This window comes from Pogona vitticeps, chromosome 5 (genome assembly GCF_051106095.1).
Source record: "Pogona vitticeps strain Pit_001003342236 chromosome 5, PviZW2.1, whole genome shotgun sequence".
In the NCBI taxonomy this organism is placed as follows: Eukaryota; Metazoa; Chordata; class Lepidosauria; order Squamata; family Agamidae; genus Pogona; species Pogona vitticeps.
The window spans coordinates 158,114,380-158,137,170 of NC_135787.1; the positions used below are offsets into that span (position 1 = coordinate 158,114,380).

A 22,791-nucleotide genomic window follows, 5' to 3' on the forward strand; every position below is an offset into this window, starting at 1 on the left:
CCTACTGAACTTAGTAGGGGCTTACTTCTACATGAATAAAAGGGCCCAAGGTGATTTACACCATTAAAATACAATATTTCAAGCAGAAAATAAAGTATACAATACTAAGAAGGCTCAAAGACACAAAAATGATAAAAGCAAATCATACATAAAAAAACTACAAGCAGTAAGGCTCAACGATCCATTTAAAAACCTCACTCAGGCAGCCAGTCGCTGAGGGAAGGCTTGCCTAAAGAGAAAGGTTTTGCCAGCTTGTGGAAAGACAACAAAGATGGTAAGACACAAACCTCAAGTGAATCATTATAAAAAGTGCACCATATTGAAATATGTTAATTTTCTATTAATGCTGGGGGTATAACTAAAATTTACAATGCTCTAAAACTGGTTCTCCACCTTGGTAACCCAGTTGTTCTTGGACTGCAGTTCCCAGAAGCCTTTGACACCAGTTCTGTTGGCTGGGGTTTCTGGAGGTTGCTGTCTAAGAGCATCTAGATCAGTGGTTCTTAACCTTTGTTACTCAGATGCTTTTGAACTGCAACTCCCAGAAACCCCAGTCAGCACAGTTGGTGGTGAAGGCTTCTGGGAGTTGCAGTCCAAAACTCCTGAGTAACCCAAGGTTAAGAACCAGTGATCTAGATTACTCAAGGTTGGGAATCACTGCTCGAAAAGAACAGTTCTCAAACTTTATAGAAGTTAACTTTGCCAAACCATTAAAATAACATTTTGCGCCACAGCTAAAAGGAACAGGAGTCTACTGATTTGATAAATCAATATTATAGCATGCATCCCACAAAAATAATTGCAAAAGTAGAAAAGTATAACAATGTACTAGAGTGCACCAGCTGTGAACAAGAGATATCTTGCACCAGCAAAAATGCTTTTTAAGAAAATACTATATATGATTTTTTTTCTCCATAACATACAGCATTATGATCCAGCACAGTATGGTTAGTACAAAATGTGCCACATATTCTGAATTATAGACAGTTTTTCTAACATACATTTTGTTCAGTAAAAACTTTTATTATGTGCTTCATAAAGTTGCACATGGTAGATTAATAAGTCTCTCGCAACCCAGAGTAATAATCTTGTCTCCCTTTCTTTGCTTCTGAGACTCCCGTCTTTCCCACTGATTTTTCCCCAAATCGTTTTTGTGGGTTTTTCGGGTTATTTGGCCGTGTTCTGAAGGTTGCTCTTCAGAACACGGCCAAAGAACCCGAAAAACCCATAACAAAAATAAATCCCTTCAGAGCACTATATCAACAAATTCAGGCTTAAAGAAAAAGGAACAGAATTGTTATAAGCAAAACTGTAACTTCAGATGTTCTAACACCTACCAGTTTCTATTCAAAGTCTCAATGGTTCTGCAAAGTATTCCCCCCCAAACGTCTCACACATCCAACTGCTGTTTACCTAGCAACACCTTTGTGAATGCTAGGAATTCTGCAAGTAGATAAGACACCTTCAGAAGGACAACTGAGCAGACATATGGCTGTAAATAGCTCTTAAAGAGGGCCGGGGGAAAGACCAAATAATAAGGGGTAAGAAAGGGACCTAACATACACCTAACCAGCACATTGCCAGCTTGAGTTTTTTCAGGAGTTCCTTGCCCTAACACTGGAACTTTACCTCAAAGGCAACATGACATTTTTAGCTGTTTTCACCTGCACTACGAGCAGCTCTTTTATGAAGCCAATTTCCTTGCAAGTCTAAGCCGCCTGAAATTATTTTGTGTTACAACAGGGGTGGATCAGAAAAGTACACTGTTGCTGGAATACCCCCTTATGTCCCTCTCCAGAACTACAATGAATTTCAGAGTTAACATCTGGGATGCTGGTTGTGGCACAATCTGGGCTAATTAGAACATCTGTGTGCTTCAACTTTGTAAGTCTCAGCTTTAGTACAATGCTGTCTTATCATTCCTGTATCACTACTATTCAGGATCAATCAATCACTTCTTACCATTCCCACGATGGTTGTTTTCTTCTATTGCTTCCACTGCAGATTGTGCAAAGTCATGATTTTTTTCTTTTGACTCAAGTGCTCCACTGTTTTGTTTTAAGGTAGTGTTTTCATACTCCATGCCTTCAAGAGTTTTTTGTATGTTCATCACATCAGAGATGGTCTTCTTCACTTCTTCTTCTATATGGAACACCTTTATGTTCATGTCCTCCATTTTCTTCTCCATAGCAACTAATTCACTTGATACTCTAAGAACAGAGTGAATGGCGTTTTCTATCGCTGGTAAATGGGTCTTGCACTCTTCCATTTTAGGTTCATAGTCTGCAAGTTTTTGGCTTAGATCTCTGTTTCTGGCTAGCAAATCGTTCTGTTGTTCTTCCAGTTTTCCTGCTGCTTGCCTATCAAACTGCAACTGCTCTTCAACTTTATTCAGTTCTTCTTCCTCTTGCCTATTTAATGTTTTGAGATTTCTGACTGTACTCTCTTCTAGATCTTTCAGTCTCTCAGACAGGGATTTTAGTTTTTGATCTGCTGCATTGATTTGAGAGGCAATTTCACTATGCAAAAGCTTAGCTTCTAAATTTAAACTACTAGTATTTGTAGCTATTGCAGCTTGGCTTCTTTTCCAGGATTCTATTACACCTTGAAATTTCTCACTGATAGTCTGTACATTTTTGGAGTATGTCTGTTCACCATTTTGAATGTTATATATGATGTTACGGAGACTGGATATTTCTTGCTCAAACGTGGTCATCACAGAGACAGATGAAGCGGTTTCCTTCAGAATGTCCGAAGAGGACTCAAACTGCATTTGTAACACAAAACAATGTTCATCTTCATTTAATTACTGAGTTGACACTTCCCTACAGAACTAAAATATCCACAGACAGGCAAGTCATGTTTCTCATTGGATTTGTCTTCCAAATGTTATGACCTACATTTTTTGTTCCACATGATTGCAATTTGGGAGGACTAATAATTTGCCAGTTAATCTATACTCACAAGTGTTACTAAGCAGCAATAAAACTTTATTTTTACAATAATAGAGTGCAACAGGTCTAAACTAACCAGAAACAAAATAAATTCCACTTGTAAATGAAGATAAATTCTTCAGAGTATTTGAGCTAATCATGCAGCATAATGTGTTGCCATAGTGAAGAATGAACTAAGATACATCATGAATTAACTGTGTTACAGCAACACAGACTTTATTTCCTCTGAAAAATTGTCAACGGCTGCAACTTTACTAAAGTATTTCACAAGTCCTGCCCACATATTCTGAAGAATGTGTGCAGGCTGAAGCTTAGCCTGGAGCTAAGAACATCTCAGTGTTCACTAGGCCCTGCCTCTCCAATCCCAATCTCCCCATGAATTCTAAATGTAGAGTTCTGCCGATATTCTGTTAACTATCTCTGTTTAGACCTCACTGCTCTGTATGAAAATCTGGGGAGAGATGGGGAACCACACACAGGCACAAGGATGTTGAGGATATGGCCAGCATGCACACATCCTAACCTTGCACCCTTGCCTGTTCTTCAGAACACATGAGTGAGGTCTAATTATTTTGCTTGCACTGCAGATGGAAAGATAATACTTTATTTTGTAGTGTTAAGACAACTTACACTGGTCTGCTGACTGCAATGTCTCTTTTTATTTATTACTTCTTTTCAGGAAATTTGAGTCTGAAAAGGACAGATATACTCTATATTATAGACCCTAAAGTATCTAAAAGGATATTTCAGTCTACTGCTCTTTTTGTGCAATTTGATGTCATAGATATTTATTTCTAAGATTGCCCCAATGTTCAAAGGGCATGCTTCTAAGTAAGTGACTTTGTAAGACTATAACTTTAGTCTTGCACATACAACAATGGCTTGAAATCCTGTTGTATATCTCCACCTGCGCAATGGGAATCATGTTGTCTGGAGAATTGCCACTGACTAAAGCCTTCCTTCTGCAATGTCGGGGTGCATACTGCTCACAAACAATGTGACAAAAGTTGCATACACATCAAAATTGCAAAAAGAAGCCTTCAATCAGTAGCAGCCTAGTACTGCTGATGATGTATTTTCCATTGTGTAGGCAGACTCTAGCCAATAGGATTTAAGCCCAACTTTTTATAAAACCATAATTCCAAAATCCCATATATAGTTTAAACATAAATACTGCTGAATGCAATAATCTCTAAGATACAAGTGGGCAATGTGCATAACAATGAACCCAACCTAGCTGTCCTTCAATCCCTCCCTGCCTCTTAAACAAAGCAATTTAAATGGCCAAATGCACTCCCAAATCCTCCATATGGTAAAACTGCCCATTGATTCAGAGGCAGAAATAACTGAACTCACTCCCATTTTGGAGAGGAAAAAAACCTCACTGCACCTAAACTAGGACTGAGGGATGGGAACACCAGAGGGGGGAAAACCAGTGCTCCAGTGGTCCTCTGGGGCCAAAGGCAACACAGGTTCACTTCCTGATGCCCTGCTCTTAAGGAAACAGGATTGTGCTATAAAGCAGATTTCCATTCTAACAATTCAGTCTATGCCGTAAATAGTTTTGCTGCAAATTACTCCCAAATATTTTGAACAAGGCACAGTAAGTTTGATAGTGTATGTAACTTAACTTTAAAAGCACTCACATAAACACAAAGTATCATGTCTACAATGGAAAGTTACACAAGGAATATTAGAACAGGCTTGTTTAACAACACATACAGTTGAACTATACAAAATGAAACACAAAATCTGGGTTATTCAGTCATAAATTAAAATTTTCTGAAACATTCAAAAATGTTTGTTTGTTTTCCAAACAATATTTTAAAACAAGTGTAAAGTTATTTTTAAATTTAAAGTCCACATCATCAAGCATAAGAGAAAGAGATTGGATGTGTCCACAAAAAGCTCACATTAAAAAAATACAAAAGATGTGTCCACAAAAAGCTCACATTAAAAAAATACAAAAGTTAGTCTTTGTAAAAAGACGTTTTTGTCTTTTTAAACTTTTTATTTCTATTTTGCTTTTATCTGTACTGTTTGCATAGACTAAAATGGCTACTGCTTCTGCAACTGCAAATAAAGGAGTCCAATGCGTTCAGGTGAGCAAGTAGGCCCACAAATGCAGTCCTCTAGGTCACAGCCTATTGAAGCAATTTTCCCCAAATATTTTTTTAACATTACAACATTTAAAGGTTACTAAAATGTCCTGAAAATATTAATATGTTCTTTTAATATAAACATATATTAACTGGGACATAAATTCATGAGATCTGCTTCCAAAGAAGCATGTTAGACTGCAGGTGAAATCAATTTAGAATAAAATCTTACCTGGAAGTGTATAATCTATTTGAACTCAATAATATTTTAGCTTACTTGACACATAAATGACATTAGGTCTAATAATTTGGACTGATGAAATCAATTAATAGTACTAAGGTAAAGGTTCCCCTTGACATTTAGTCCAGTCATGTCCAACCCTAGGGGGCGGTGCTCATCCCCGTTTCCAAGCCGTAGAGCCAGCGTTTGTCCAAAGACAGTTTCCGTGGTGACGTGGCCAGCACGATTAGACATGGAATGCCGTTACCTCTCCACTGTGGTGGTACCTATTTATCTACTTGCATTTTTACATGCTTTCGAACTGCTAGGTTGGCAGGAGCTGGGACAAGCGAACGGAGCTCACTCCATCATGTGGATTCGATCTTACGACTGCTGGTCTTCCAACCTTGCAGCACAGAGGCTTCTGCGGTTTAACCTGCAGCGCCACTACGTCCCCTACCATAACCCAAAAAAGACTTCCCTGAGAAAAATGCATTTAGTGCTGGCTGTAAATCTTTAATATGTACCAGATTTTAGAGAAATTAAGAAAGACCCACAGTGTCCATAATTCATTCTGAATTATTACCTTTTCAGACATTATTGTAATCTTATTTTCCATGGCTTGACATTTTACAGCTTCCTGCTTTAGTAAGTTATACTTCTCCTCCACAACAGCCAGATGAGTCGACTGCTGAAAAAGAAACCTGGAAAATACAGAAAAACAAAATCAGCAAATACTACTGCTTCTCAAAGATTGGGGGGGGGGGGTAAAGCAAATAAGGATGGGTAGGCACTCTGGGGACTACCAATACATGGATCTGCACTGCACAAGCCATATCTTTGAAAATCACTTCTCTAGGCTTCTCAAGAAAATCCTTTAACATTCCTTCTTTGGTGTAGCATCTTCTCATTCTTTTGGAATCTCACCCCAGTCCATTTTCAAAGTTAACAGAAAGCTGATTAAAGGCTTCTGAACCACCTCCAACAGAAATGAAATCTGAATAGAAAATGTTGTAGTGCTGAGCTTTGTTCTGATAACAAAGCCTGGTTCAGAATAATACAAGCTTCCCAGGAAAGCCACAAAAGCACAGAAGCAGGGGGAAAGGATCAAGTTCAACCTTGGATCACCTGGTCAACAGCAAAAATAACCAAAAGGAACTGTTCTGAACCAGGTATTTTTGCCTCCTTGTGGGTAAGCCATGAGTCTGCCTGTCTAAGGAAAACTTGCAAAATATAGACAAAAATTATATGAATTAAACACATCATGAGAAGAGGAACAAGAAGAATTAAGCACACTTTCCTACTGATTAGACAGGAAAAACTTGAGGAAAACAAGTAGTAGTTTCAGCTCCCTTGTCGTCCCCTCCTCCTCCTGCCTTCACACTTTCCCAACATCAGGGTCTTTCCCAGGGAGTCTTCTCACAAGATGGCCAAAGTATTAGAGCCTCAGCTTCAGGATCTGTCCTTCCAGTGAGCACTCAGGCTTGATGTCCTTTAGAATGGATAGGTTTGTTCTCCTTGCAGTCCAGGGGACTCTCAAGAGCCTCCTCCAGCACCACAATTCAAAAATACATATACTACAACATATCAGGCATAAAAGCTTGGTCCTTTGGCACCATGTATGAATGAAGTCTCCCTGGAAAAGACCCTGATGTTGGGAAAAAGTGAAGGCAAGAGGAGAAGGGGATGACAGAGGACGATGACAGTGTCATCGAAGCTACCAACATGAATTTGACCAAACTCCGGGAGGCAGTGGAAGACAGGAGGGCCTGGCGTGCTCTAGTCCATGAGGTCACAAAGAGTTGGACACGACTTAACGCCTAAACAAAAACAAATGAATGAAGTATCCCCATCTTCCTCTATATATCAGATCACAAAATTATTTTTCAGGTATACCCCGCCATGCTTATCATGAAGAAAAAAACAGTAACGAAAACAAATGCTTCAAAATCCACTGCTTCCTTGTGACCCTCTTTAATACAACTTTCCCCAAATAGGTGACTTCCAAGAGTGCTACATTTTTTACCATCCATAACAATGTAACATTGCCCAAGGCTGATGTGCATTGTAGTCCAATCTGCCCAGAAGGCACCATGTTAGATAAAGCCGCTTATCTGCTGAAGAAGGATTCTAGACTTTGATTAAACTCTCCTCTGTCCCTCTACCTGAAATGGTACCCTCAGATCAGTCACTGTCCATGAATCTATTGAATTAACATAAAAGGAGCTGCTTTCTGAACTTTACCTTACTCCAAATTTGTCCGTATCTCCATGATGGAGCACATTTTTATGAACAGTTCAGTGCTTAATTTCTCTGCTATAGTAAGCAGAGACATGCCATTGTGCTGATGCATGTCCCAGACCAGCTAGGCTAGTTGAGACACAGTACAGTACTGTACTTAGCTTAAGTGGAGCATGCACTGAATACCATTTCCCCAATGCAGCAAGTAAGAAGCTGGACAGTTAAACACCATACCTAACTTGAAAGCACACATTTAATATTTTCCAAAATGATTTACAAATGGATATAGATGAAGACCTACAGACAGAAAAGCCCACTCCATAATGAAACTATAAGAGCTAAGGCAATAAATGTGTTTATTAGATTGCTTCTCCATCTTTTGGCTGAGATAAAGTGGAGTATTTATTAGGCATGGAATAACATATTAAAGTGAGCTTCATATTAAATAGCATGGGTTATAAAAACAACATTTTTGTAAGACTAAGAATTTATATTTTACAGTTATTCTTCAAGCATTAATTAGCTATCTAGTCCCAACTGTTATGATATAGATTACTTACGATCACTTTTGCATAAATATAAATATGACCTGGTTCACAGTGATTTATGTATCCAAGCCTAAGTATATTTATTCAGAAGTAAGTCATGATGAACCAAACAGGGTTTATCCCGAGCAGCTGTACATATAATCACAGGTTATTTCCAATTTTAGAATTGTTACATATAAAAGACCACAATTTAAGGTTAAATGCAAGCACAAAATTACCACAAATTATGCAGTTGTATTTTTCATATTTAGCAGAATTGCAAGGGTCAGTATACGCAGATTGCAATGGATGAGCATCAACATACTCCTGCCAAGGCAGAGGCTTGTTGATCAGCAATGCATTTTTAAAATCCCAAAACGACCTACAAACAAGCTCAAATACTAAGAAATTACCTTAGGCTCCATATTTACAGCAACCTACTTCCCAGAGATAAAAGGGCCTAGATCTCAAACTTCCTATTACAGTACTGTACTGTACTTACCATGTGAGCACTGCACACGTTATAAGGGCCACTAAACCTGAGGCCGTTGGTGGATCCATCCACATGGACTTTTTACTCACGAATCCCGATTGCTCCTTGTCTTGGTCTTCATTTGTTCTGGCAGAAAGGTTAGCTGTCCTCCTTCGCTTCACTTCAGGCATGTTTACAATGTTTTCATACAGAATCTTTGCCCGGACTCAACAGAAGGGGGGAAAAATACAAGTTTGTTTCCAAATTCTGCTTTTTCAAAACTGGCCCGCTGTACTTTCACTGCAGGTAATCCCAGCTTTGTTCAGTCCTAAAGATACCTACACTACTCACAAATGAGTTCAAGAGAATTCTTAGGATTTTTATTCCTAGGTAACGGTCTTCAGGATGTCAACCTGAGATGGCATAACCCTTTCCCCCAAAATACATTTCCCCCTGTAACTACCCTTTTTATGTTGTTGTTTTTGCATGCAAGTTGAGCACTCCTCGTTACTTATTCATCAGAAAAAATTGGGAGCGAGGGTGGTGCTGTGGGGGAGTGGACGGGCTCCCCAACTTTCATTCCACTCCGCAGAACTTCCAAGACACACGCTATACAGTAGCTCCTCCTCGCCAGGACCGCCTGCCACGTCACACCTAAGCGCGTGCACGCCGGCTTCCCAGCGCGCTTGCTTGCTTGCTTGCTTGCGCGCTCGCCCTCCCCGGGCACGAGCTCGGCGCAGAAAGGCATTCATGAGTGGGGGCGCGCGCGCGCGCGCGCCTTTCCTGGTTCTTTCGTTGGCGCGGCACGGGCCTCCCTTCCGTCTTTGTTCACCGGGGGCAGCCTCGTGGCTGCCTCGCGCCCGGGAGCGCGCCTCGTGCCTCCGAGACTTTCCGCCAAGAGGCTTGCCTTTCGCCTGGCTCCGCCCCGGGTGTTATTATCTGCACATCGCCCCGCTTCGCCTTGTCCCGGGAAGGAGGAAGTGGCCGCTAGTACAGTAGTTGTTGTGGATGGTGGGCGCTCCTCCCGGGGCGAGCTGAAGTGAGGGGGGTGAGCAGGCGTGCCTTTCTCTTCCCTTGGGCGCGCAACAGCCCTGCCTGCTCCTGAGGTAACCCTTGTAGCAGCGGGAGGAGGAGGAGGAGGGCTAAGTAGCGCTGTCAGGAGGAAATAAACTTTAAAAATGTAGGGGCTTGCTGGGCAAAGACAGAGGAAGAAAGCTTGCGCTTACGGGGGTGGAATGTGTGTGGAAAACAAAGAGGGAGCCCATTTGGGGGGGGGCTGGGTGAGAGGGCGGCAACGTAGCATCCTTAGCAAAGGATCTGGAAGCGCAGCGTCAAGGGCTCACGATTTCCTTGTCATGTTTTGATGGGTGGCTCTTCGGCTGGTCGAAAGTCTGGCCTCTGTGTCTTGAGGGAAGGCGAAGAGGCGTTTGGGTTGTCATGAGCTTTTGAGTAACGAGAAACAGCTGAGGGGGGGGGAAAGTGTACCTGCAGGGTGATTCCAGCACAGAGGGAGGATGTTCCTGACTAGACTCGCCCCGCCTTTGTATAATTTGATCCGTTGCCTGTGTAGACTCAGCCCTGGGATATACCCCGAACTGAAAACATCCGAAGGTTTAGTCCCGGTAACGATAGACCTGAATGGAAAAAAAAATACCCTCCGATCTTGCTTTTCGTTGTCGTGGGTGCCCTTTTACTCCAGCCTTTTGTTCCGTGTGATTCTGCTGACACGACAAAAGGGAAATTGGCCATATGCAGTTTTCACGCATTTCCTCTAGATGGCAAGTGCTCCTGTTTTTAATCTTTGGGACTCACTCGGAACTGGTTGTGAGGCCAGATAAGTTTTAGGACTTAAATCCTTTTGCATATGCTTGCATGTTTTGTTTGTGTACTGTACATTCTTCACTCAGATAGGTAAATACAGTAAGGACAGGAGAAGAGTGTACACTCGAAAAACCACATTATTTCCAATAAATCTTAACTGATTTGCTATATAATAATTTTCTATATTGGGAATACCTGAACCTTCATTATTTTGAGCTTTATACCAATATCTTTTATTCTTGTTTTTTTACCTTCATTACAAAATCCATTAATTAATCCCTGCCAATACTTAAAATCTTCTTCTAATTATACTGGGAGCATCCTGAATAAAAAAAGTAATTTTTGGTATTATTTTCATTTTGATCATAGCGAGTCTCCCAAACCATGATAGTTTCAATTTAGAATACTCCTGCAATTTATCTTTAATATCATTTTTTAATTTATTAAAATTTTGCTCCTTTAATTATTGAGTCACTTTACCCATATTTATATCTAAATATTTAATATCATTACACATTTTAAAACCACATTTATTTACAAATGTTTCTTGTTCATATTATAATTAAACATTATTTGTGTTTTTGCCAGTTACTAGTTAATCTTATTTCCCCAAATTTTTCTAAATCTTTTTTTTATTTTATCCATACTTTCTAAAGGGTTTTTAATGGTCAATAATGAGTCATCAGTAAATAAATTACTCTTAATTGTATCATTTTTACCTAATCCTTTAATTAATTCATTATTTCTTATTGCATTAGCTAACAATTATTTTACCATACAAAACAATATTGGTGAAAGTGGACAGACTTGTCTTGTACCTCAGCCTAGAAAAATCCGTTCTGTTAAACCATCATTAACTATTACTTGTGAAGTATTGTTTGAGTATAATTGATCTATAACCCCTATAAGTCTTCTACCAAATCCCCAACCCTTTATAAGCAGCTTTAATGTTGGCCATTCCACACAATCAAAGGCCTTAAATATGTCTAGTGATAAAACAGTTACCTTTGTTTTTTCCTTTTCTACCTCATATATAATATTCAAAACTCGCCTAGTTAAATTAGCCATTTGTCTACCTTTTACAAAGCCACATTGATCCTCTTTAATCTAATTTGTTATAAATCTATTTAATCTATTTGCTAATATAGCAGTGAAACTCTTATCTTGATTTATTAGAAATATAGGCCTATAAGATCCCGGCTCTGTTAAATCCTTGTTGGGTTTTGGGATAATAAGAGTTAGTGTTTCCAAGAAAGTGGATTGTCTCTCCTTCCAATATTTTATTATAAAACGTTTTTAGTTTAGGTATCAATAAGAAACTAAGATGTTTATAATATTCTGGGCCCAATCCATCAGGGCTTGGTGTTTTACCATCGCTCAGTTTATTAATAACTTCAGCAATTTCTTCTTCTTTAATCTCTTCTAGTATTCTTTTATCAGATTTCAATAATTTAGTTTTAAAATTCTCATTTATATAATTTTCTATATTTTCGTTCAGTATATTGTTTCCTTTTTATAATTTCTGATAAAAAATGGGTTTGGAAGAATATATTTGGTTTATGTGTACGCACTTAATAATAAACAAGGAGATTTTTACGATACTGTTATTAAAGAAATGGAGAAGTTAAAGAAGGGTTATGTTATTATGGCAGAGGATTTAAATATGGTTATGTATATGATATAGGATAAAACTTTTTATTGGAATGCTTTTTTTCAAAGAGACACAATATTGAGCAAGAAGGTAAACAATAATTGAAGGATATTTGAAGGGTAATGAAAGGTGATGAAAGAAGATATACCTATTTTTCAGCAGTATATAATAGTTACTTTAGAATATATTTTATATTCACATCTCAAGATTTAATTTCTCAGATAGTTATTACTAAGATTAATTCCATAAAAATAACAGATCATGCTTTAATGTCAATGGAGATTGAGATTTAAAAAGATTATAAAGACTCTAAAAGGTAGGGTATGGATATTAATATTTTCCAGTACTCAGAGATAATAGAAAATATAAAGAAAAAATGGTTAGAATTATGGACAATAAATGAAGCAGGAGGTACGAAATTAGGCCTGTTGTGGGACATGATGAAAGCAATTTCAAGAGGAATAAATAAGGGAATCCTGTAAATTGAAAAAAAGAATAAGGAGAAAAACATGAAAAAACTGGAAGAAGACTTGAGAAATTTAGAAAGCAAGTTTTTATTTTAGAAAGAGATAGAAGGATATTGGCAGGAATTCAGGCAAAGGGAAAGGAACTAGAAAACCTAGAGACAGAGAAGGTCTAGAGGGATTTGATGTATTTAAAGATGATTTTTTTTAAAATTTAATAATAAAAATTCAAAATTATTAGCTAGAATGTGTAAAATAAGATTAAGAAACATGATTGGGATAATCAAAGATAGATCAGATAAGAGATGTAATATAAAGAAAGATAAATTGAAGATTTTTCAAGAATTCTATATGTTTCCACAATTTATTTGCGTTTTGAAGCTGAGTAATACATGAACAAGAAGTTAATATTTTTGTAAATCCACATATAAACCAAAACTTAAACGTGAAAGTGCTTTAATTGATTCCTGTTAAATTATTTACATTAAATCGTAGACCATATTTTTTCCAGTACCAGAGAAACTAATCAGTGTTGCTTATCTTTCCTGGTGATTTCTTTTTCCCCTCTTTTTTAAAAGATTTATTGTGATATTTAAACTGTGGACTATATCTTTCCATATATCTGATTAATAGTTTCAAAAAATTTGTGTAGTAATTACTCTATAGTCTGTCAGTTGCAGGTTGAAATGCTGCAAAGTGTGTATCTACTAAGAGTGCTAGTAAGGTATTATTAGATTGTCAGTTCTTTTTTAAACTGATGGCTTGATTTTTATATCCCAGAAGACTGTTTTGCAACCTCACTTTTTGATATATTTGCTAGCTCATGTTGCTGTTTACCAGAGAAGAAGCACGTTGGAGTAAAAATGGATTTGAAGGCTCGAAGTTACTTGCTTCGGAATCGAGAGGCTCTGGAAAGAGATATCAAAATTTCCTATATAATGGACCATATGATTACAGATGGAGTATTAACTTTGCTGGAAGAGGAGAAAGTAAAAGCTGAGGTAACGTGTATGTTTTTTGTCCTTTTGTATTTGTTAGCATTTTATTGATTGATTGATTTGATTTGATTTGATTTGATTTGTATCCCGCCCATCTGGTCTATAGGATCACTCTTGCCTGTACTTTATAGTGCTGTGCTAGCACAATGAGTTGGTGCCCTAGAGCAGGGGTCCCCAACTCCTGGTCCGCAGCCCCACCCCCTGCTAGCGCACCATGCCCGTGCGCGCCCCCTCAAGCGCCGCCGCATGCATGCGTGCGAGGACGGTCCATACCCCAGCGAGTGTGCTGCCCCCATGCAAATGTGCCACGCCCCCCCAACTGGTCCGCAGTTGGGGACAACTACCCTAGAGTATTATCTTATGCTGATAACCATCTTCACAAGATAAAATATAGCAGCAGTTTGCAATCAGTTCTTATAAGATGTATGTTGTAGTGCAGGGGACATGCAATGATGAAAGACAAAAAGTAAATTCCCTAAAGCTGTTTGGGTTATCATGGGCATTAGTGCAACATAAATTTGAAGTTGAATGCTAAGATATAATAATTTTTCATATTTTAAATAGAAATACTGCTATATGAATATTTTAAGTAAGTGCCAACTGCACTCAAGTTAGTTGTCAGTTGTTGCGTTTGAAGCTAGTAGGATTAAGTCATGATTAACTCTTCACTTTGTTTTCAGTAGGATCTATGAAATAACTCTGAGTGAAATCGTATGCATGTCTCTTAAAAATTAGGAGCAACTGAGTCCAGTATGGCTTAACCTGTTGCTACAACATTTCATCTCTAGTCCAAGTTAAACCCTTGCTTAAGTAATACGATGATTTGTGGCTTTCTGTTAGATTTCTAGTTTCTGGACATTTGAAACTTGTCATGAATGTTAAGGGAATTTCAAAAGTTTCTGTGAAGGCAGGCTTAAATTGATTGATTTTAGTTAATGTAATTTTATCTGTGAATTTGAAGTCTGCAGTACCATATTTGGTCACAAGATGGCAAACAGGTTTGCCTCCAATGCACTGTGAAGCTACAGAGGGACAGGGAGAGTGTCAAGGGACAGTGTTAACAAAATTGTTATCCTTGCTGTGTAGTAGAAGCTTTTCTGAGAGATGCTGATGTTCGCTATAGTATTTGTTTCCTAGGAGTCTCAGTGACCATGCCTTCAGTCAGACAAGGATGTGCACAATGTGTTCAATTATGATAGCTGTATAAGTTTATTTGAAGCCTCTGGTCGATCAAGCTCAGGCTATATTTAATAGGATATACAATATGTGCATTATATTTAATAGGATACATGGCAGAATGAGATGTCTTGAGGTTGTGAATATCTCAGATAGTTATCTGTATGGACACGTTATACTGATGTGAAGACTTAATAAACAGATGCCTGACAACTCTACATCTAAATTGAGTTTTCTGTAGGATGTGCTTACCTATTCCTTTGAAATAAATGGAAGCAAAGACTGTAATCCTGAACAAGCTTACTTGGAAATAAGTATTTTGAACTCATAGGCTGTAGCCCTATTGCATAGCCACATTCAGAATTCCTTGATGCCACTGAGGAAGATTTACACACATAGAAAATAATTGGATTTAGAAATACTGAATCAGGTGTTTCTGAAGAAGTAGCAGTGTTAGTCTATGTCAGCATATTAGTCTGTGTCAGCATCTTGACTGTAGAAAAGAGCGGAAATGGGAGAAAAACTATTTTGCCACTTTAAAAATTAGCAATTTTATTTCACAGCTATTTCACAGCGAGCTTTCATGGATCAAAGTCCACTTCCTCAGATGCTGGAGTACAAGTATATGATTGATATCTTTATACTGTACTTATCCCAGTGGCCTGTAAATTAGTATATCGCAGGCAGGGCAACAGCTGTAATTTAGGTGGTTTTGGCTGTCGTAGAAAATGCTAATATATGTTATTGGGACAGATATCAGAGCATTTAAGGAAGGCAAGATGTGTATTGCTTGTACCATATGAGTGTAGTTTTCTTCTTTTTCTCCTCAGACAACACAAAGAGAAAGAGCAGCTATGCTGGTAAAACTAATTCTTGCTAAAGATGATTATGCATACATATCTTTTTACAATGCTCTGGTTCATGAGGGGTACAAAGATCTTGCTGCCCTTCTCCAGGACGGTATCCCTATTATTTCTCCTTATAATGGAAAGAATTCTATGGATGGAGAAACCTCATACGGTCAGTATCACAAGGTCCTTGAATGAGAACATATAATGTACTAACATTTTGATTGAAAAAACAATTAGGGCTTCAGTACTCTAGTGGAATAGTAACACATCTTGTACTTCAGAAATGTTTCATAAATGCAAAATGTGATCCTTACTTCTGTTTAAAGTGTCCAGTTGCTACACTTAACACACCTGTTGAGCAGAAGTGAAAGCTACTTTACTCTTAGTGATAACTTAAAAAGAGTTACCATAAGAAAATGGCTGCAATCCAGTAGTAAGTCACAACTAGAATATGTGCATTGAAGCAGTGGAACTTACATAGATGTTGGTCTCCACTGATTTAGTGGACATATTCTAGTTATGTCTTACTATCCTAAGCAGCAGGATTTTAGCCATTGTATCAGTTTGTTTGTTCTGGCTCTTGAGTCAGTATTTATAGTATACCTAACCACTTAGATGATTTTAAGTGAATGGTCTATAATTTAATACTTCTGTTGCTTTTTGTAACTGGCTTCTCTTTCTAAATTTAAGTTAAGACTGTCCTCTGTGAAGGTGGAGTTCCACAACGACCAGTGGTGTTTGTCACCCGCCCAGAATTAGCAAAGAGAATTCAAGAGAAACTACATAAATTGAAAAGTGATCCAGGTTGGGTTGTTGTATATGGCATGGCAGGCTGTGGAAAGTCTGTTTTGGCAGCAGAAGCACTACGTGACCACAGTCTTTTGAAAGGTATTTCTAATTGCCTTCTGTCACTGACATAGCTCTCCATGGTGCAAGTTACTACAAAACATAACTGATCTCCAGATGAGATCTGGAAGGCTGCTTCAAACTGAGAATTCAAATTTGATTTAAATTGAAGTCAAACTGGGGTGGGTTCAGTTCTGCTTTGATTCAAACCATTATATTTGGCTATAGTCCGTATTCAGACATTAACCTTATTGATACACTCACCCTTTTTTCAGAAGAGTACTTAGCTCTTCCTCCTCTTTGAAGAGTTTTAATACATGAGCAAGTGTATCTTTGCTGCGTACGTATGGCTTTTCACATGTACAAACTGAAGAAGAGGAAGAGGTAGGCACTCTTTTCTAAGTGTAGTAAGTCTTATCTGTAGAGGTAGCGACTTAATGCTCCTAGCACCTATTTCATATCTGCTGTTCAAGGTTCCTGCTAAACTGGGCGTGTGCATGAGCACAACTCCGCTTACCTCCGTGCAGCTCTTTTCTTTCTCTGCACAGTGATTGGGTTGGGTTCCAGTCATGATGGAACCCAGCACACAGGGGGCAGAGTTGCATGTGCAGAAAGGGTTGAAGCCACAAGAGAGGCTGAGCCTCACCCAGCAGGGCTGTAAATTAGAGGGTACGTTGCTGCTGTTAGAGCACACCATGATTTTGGAAGATGATGAAATGAAGTAGTCAGTTAACATGCATGGGTGGTATAAACCACACAACATGAGTTATGGGTGTGTGTGCGGAATTCTGCTCAGTCAGTTGTGAGAGCATGTCCTTTCTAAGCAGTTTGATCAACATCATGCTTGTGGCCCTATATCCCTTATAGTGAAGTACATTCCATTGATTGTGCTATTAATTTTCTTGCTTTTTGTTTGCAAATGAATCCATAGATTTAGAAGTGAAATGAAGTTTATGTCTAAGGTGGCCACCTAATCATTATGCTAATATAACTTGTTACATGTAAGTAAATAGTTATTTAATAAACCGTGCCTCGTGTTGCATCCTGGAAGTATTTTGAAACATTTGCAATCAGCTATATAGGTAAAACCATATTCCACATAGTATGTAACAGCTATCTTTTATAGACCAAATTACCGCAAATATTCTGCATGGCAGACCTTCATAAAGTGCTGCTCTAGTTATAGGACCAAGGATTATCTGTAGTATTTGCTTATCAATACTTTGAACTTTGAAAATGGAGACCAATATGCCCTGTGTGAACAGTGTCAAATATATGTAATACACTTACTCACGTTTGTACCAAATGTGAACATCCTATACTCAATTTTTCCCCAAGATCACTTGGTTTTGTTATTTATTTGCACATACTGTATTTGCTCCACCCAAGCTGAAAAGGTTTTCGGGGTAGTTTATATAAGATCAAAGAAAACAGTATCAAAGTAGGCAGTCCCTGCCCACAGGCTTACAGTCTGCAAGACGCGGCACACACAAAAGTGGACGGTTACAAAAGGAAAAAGCAAGCAAACACAGGCACAAGTTCTTAGGTTTCTCATGTGGCCATAATGCAAAATGCTGGGAAAATGTGTTTGTTTAGGGGGTATCCATGTTCACTATTGTATTTTGATTTCAACTTGCTGCTGTGTTTTTTGTATGGTTGTTTATTTGTTTTTTTAGATTGCTTCCCAGGAGGAGTACACTGGGTTTCTGTTGGAAAACAAGACAAGGCAGGTCTGTTAATGAAGCTCCAAAATCTGTGTCTGAGATTAGACCAGGATTTCACTTATTCACAGAGGCCACCACTTAATATTGAGGAAGCAAAAGATCGCCTCCGTTCATTGCTGTTGCGCAAATATCCAGGGTAATGTCAGTAGAACAGAACAATAAGAGAGATATTTTAAAAAAAAATCTGTTTGACTAGAATTGTACTGTCTTTGTGTCATGCTTTTCTATATGTGGAAATTTCCAGTGAATATCATGTGTTGTGTGATGTAGCATAGTGCACAGGCTGTGATGCAGACATCCCCAAGTTTGATTCCTGTGCAAGTTGTCATTGATCTAGTACTGATCTGTAGAGTTTTCATTTCTGTAGGTTTTTCATTTCATTTTTCATTTTAGTTGTCTCAAACCATCACCTCATAAAAAGGGAAAATATATTTGAAAAATGAAGTACTTGGACATAGAGTTTATGGGTTCTCAGTGCATTAATGATTTCTCTAAGTATATGTGCATAATGACTTCAATTTTACCATCTTTCTCCCCTCTGTTTTGGTTGTAGATCTCTCTTGGTGCTGGATGATATTTGGGATCCGTGGGTACTAAAAGCCTTTGACAGTCAGTTCCAGATTCTTATCACCAGTAGGGACAGGAGTGTAACAGACTCTGTAACTGGTAAGAATTGTATGCCCCCCCTTATCCTATCTTTTTACATGCCTTTCACGTGTAATACTATATACAATAGTGTGACGTGTTGCCATGACTACTATTAACACTTACAAAGTGTCAAAAATGATATAGTCATTGTGTAGCATCAAGAAATGGTACTATCTTTTGGGGAATAGCTTTCCATATTGGTTGGATGAATAGTACAGGGGGAAAAAAATAAGATACAAAAGCAGGAAAAATATGAAGATACTGAATTTGACTGATAAACAGTAATGTTAATTCATGTGATCGCTTTATTGATGGTTAATCATGATGGAGACTGGCTGGGTAGCTTAGTGAGTTAGGTATCTGGCTACAGAGCCAAAGGTTGGGAGTTCAATTCCCTACAGTGCCTCCAGGGAGAAGGGACAGCTTGTGTAGTTGTGGACACGCTACACAGTCCCAGAGCTCCCTTAAAAGATGGGAATGGTAAGCTGTTTCTGAGTATTCTCTATATAGAAAACACTGAAAAGGGTCACCGTACGTCGGAATTGACTTGGCAGTACACAATTATTATTAGACACAGTGGATAAAAGTCTTCATGTTAGATGGAGACTTTTTTGATAGTTTTTTTAATTACAGCTGTTATTTACTGATATTGCAGTGGTTTCCTATCTAGTCACCTTGTAATTTCTACTTGTGCCTTTTGCCTAAGTGGATCATGGATAGTGTGAAAACTGTAGTTTTCCAAATGTCCTTCTTTTTATGGAATTAGTTTGTGGTAGAACAGGTTGATGTGTTTCCTGAGGAAAAACTTTGAGCAGTACACTAGCTTAATGGGGGGGGCAGATTTGTGGGTAATGGGGGCAGTGGGGGGGCAGGCAGTCCTCTGACATGAAACTGAAAAACAAACTGTAAACTGATTTGTTTTTTGGGAGGGGTTTTGATAAACAAAACACCTTTTTTGCAATTCCCATCTCTACATGTAAATATTTTCATGTACATTTTGTGCTTACACAAAGCCACAGGTCAAGATATCTGCATTTAAAACAAGTGGATAATATAGCTCTTTTAAAGTTGACTGATTATCGTATGAATGCTAGCTTGAAACTATCTTAAGAGGACTACATATAAGGGTACAGTCTTTTTTTAACCAAGCTTGGTTAAATTTGGTGTACTAAAGCAGTGGTTCTTAACCTTTTTGAAAGAAACGCCCCCTTGAGTCATTGAGGAAGTTATCATCGCCCCCCTCCCCGCGGTGATGATATCTTATCTATCTATTTATCTATTTATCTATTTATCTATCTATCTATCTATCTGTCTATCTATCTATCTATCTATCTATCTGTCTATCTATTTATTTATTTATTTATTTATTTACTTATTTATTTATTTATTTATTTATTTATTTATTTATTTAAGACACTTAAATCCAATGACCCCTGAAAACAAAATTCAATTCCAAGAAAATGAAATGCCCCCAAAAAGTAACATTTAATGATTTAGTTGCAAGCGAATTTTAAGACTCAAAAAGAAATATTAAAAGGGCATAAAAACAAACCGCAATGCAGGAACTAAAAATTTCAAGACGAAAACTCTGGAACTAAATTAAGATTGGAGGAAAATATATATTCATGCACATTGTAAAAAGGCTGCAGCCATCTTCACAGGTTTGGCGCCCCCCTGCCGCCCCCCTTCTGCTCCAGCGCCCCCACGCCGCCCCTTTTCATTCTACCGCCCCCCTGAAAAATGAAATCGCCCCCTGGGGGGCATTATCGCCCACGTTAAGAACCACTGTACTAAAGTATAACAGCTACATAAATTCACCTGTAGTATGCATCAAATTGAAACATTTTATTTCACACTTCGAATCTTAACTCTATATCCAGGCAAAAAATATAAAGTTCCTGTGGAAAGTGGACTAACACATGAAAAGGCACTTGAAATATTATCCTTATTTGTTAACATGGAAATAACTGAGTTGCCAGAAAAAGCTGATAGTATTGTAAGAGAATGCAAAGGTAAGAAATTTCATTTAATTTATGATATTCTCTGTCAAAAAGCATAGTAGGTTTCAACAAATATCTGTACAATTTCAGAAGTTTGAAGGTTTAGCTATTTTTAATTCTGTTTTAAATTTATCATTTAGACATAGAGCAATTTGGCATTTTTAATTTTTGAAAATTACATGGTTACATTTCCTTATGAATGTTGTCTTGCTCTCCTTTCCATTTAGGTTTGCTTTTAATGGATATGCTCACACTCTCCTGAAATCGGCATTCAGTAATCTACTAACTAGAAACATGGGAGGGAGGAATTTTCTTTCCCATCCCTTTGTGTTCATGCCAATAATCTCCCTGCCCTCACCATCTCCACACTTGATACTCTTTTTCTCCCCTCTGTCCAACCTGACACCTGTAACCTTCATTTAGTTCCTTTACATCTTCGAGACCTATTACCAGCAGAGAAAAGGATGCAAATGTTAACTAGGGAAGCCAGCTGTGAAGCCACTCCTGTAAAGACATAGTATGCCTGAAGATTTAAAGTCACCCCATAGTCCTTAGATTGCAAGTGGTGCTGTATCATTTATGGGGATAAACTGATTTAAGGGGTTTGGTCCTTATATATTAATATAAATCTTTTAATTTGTGAGTTTTTTACTCTATTCCTGTTCTTCTCTTTTGACACTTTTCACAGAAAGAAAGTTAGTCTTTGCTTTACTTAATAATGACTTCAAAATGATGACCAATTTTTAAAATTGTCATTTAATATTTTAAACTATTAATTCTTACATTCTAGGTTCTCCTCTTGTAGTGTCTTTGATTGGAGCATTATTACGAGACTTCCCCAATCGCTGGGAATATTACCTTAAACAACTTCAAAACAAACAGTTCAAAAGAATAAGGAAATCATCATCTTATGATTATGAAGCACTTGATGAAGCAATGTCTATCAGTGTTGAGATGTTGCCAGAAAATTTTAAAGACTATTACAGAGATCTTTCAGTCCTTCAGAAGGATGTTAAAGTGCCTTCAAAGGTAAGATCCATTTTAAGGCAATTCTGATTTTTAAGTAGGTTAGAATGGAAACCATGACACCATTGTAACTGATTAAAAAATAGCAGGGGACTGTGGTGCTTTGCAGAAATCCGGTTTTATAAAAACATACTCTTCCAAGCTGTGCAGACCCACTTGTACATCCTTATGATGAGCATATTTAAGACTGGGCCACCCTTGACTATACTACTTCCACAGATCTCTGCCCCACATACCAGACTTTTCCTGAGGGTCCCCTCAATTGTTAGGAAAACCTTCTAGAGTTTTTCTTTTAGTGATATTGCAATTGTGGTTTATTGTCTCTGGACCCTTAATAAATCATTACCAACTCAGAGGACTGACATGTAAGTGCCTGTTTCTTAGAAATAGCAACTGTTGTGCCTATGCTTAAAATCAAGGCTGCCCTATAATGCATATTTCAATCTAAAGGGATATAGGTTTATAATGTGATAATTGCTTACTTACGTATGAGTTTTCTTTGAATAACTTATAATTTTAATTATTTGCCTCAAGTTGATTCTTGCTTGCTTAAGGTAACCCTCCCAGGATTTTCCAGGAGTGAAGCATGTACCTAAAAGTGGTTCTCTACTTCCACTTTATAGTGTGCAGTTTGTACAAGGCCACAGAGATAGCACGGCACACAATACTGTCAGCTACACATGCTCCATGTGATCTTGGCTGACTCTATCCCGGGAGGCACAGCAGAGATTCAGATGTACAGTCAAGTGTGTTTCGTCAGGCAGTACAACCCACTGGGCTGTACCAGCTTGGATTAAATGCAACATTTAAAACAATGCTATATACTGAATTAGATCATACTGTTTATTTTAAATGTCCTGTTTTGCAGTCCAGCTCAGGCTTGCATTTTCATGAAAATGCTCACTAAAATTTGTAGATTTTGTAAAAGCAACCACAGTTTTTCCAATGTGAGGAAAGGAGTGTTCAAGATTTTATAGGGTACAGAGATGACACCATATTGTTGGCAGATTGCAGTGCTCCGAAGCAATTGCTAATGAAGGTTAAAGAAGAAATGCAGAATCAGACAAAAATTG

The 22,791-nt window shown here is 38.0% G+C and overlaps 1 protein-coding gene across 2 annotated transcripts in view; it reads left to right on the forward strand.

Moving 5' to 3' along the window:
* The first annotated feature begins 9,479 nt into the window (after positions 1-9,479).
* Positions 9,480-22,791, forward strand: part of APAF1 (apoptotic peptidase activating factor 1) — a 62,791-nt gene continuing 49,479 nt past the window's right edge. For both annotated transcript variants that reach the window (XR_013536662.1, XM_073000246.2), the window contains exons 1-8: positions 9,480-9,619; positions 13,270-13,450; positions 15,454-15,643; positions 16,165-16,362; positions 17,997-18,180; positions 18,598-18,710; positions 20,573-20,704; positions 21,483-21,721. Coding sequence is in view for 1 of the 2 variants with exons in the window: in XM_073000246.2 (XP_072856347.2) it covers positions 13,313-13,450; positions 15,454-15,643; positions 16,165-16,362; positions 17,997-18,180; positions 18,598-18,710; positions 20,573-20,704; positions 21,483-21,721 (1,194 nt within the window). In the remaining variant the exon portion in view is untranslated. The remainder of the gene's footprint in view (positions 9,620-13,269; positions 13,451-15,453; positions 15,644-16,164; positions 16,363-17,996; positions 18,181-18,597; positions 18,711-20,572; positions 20,705-21,482; positions 21,722-22,791) is intronic.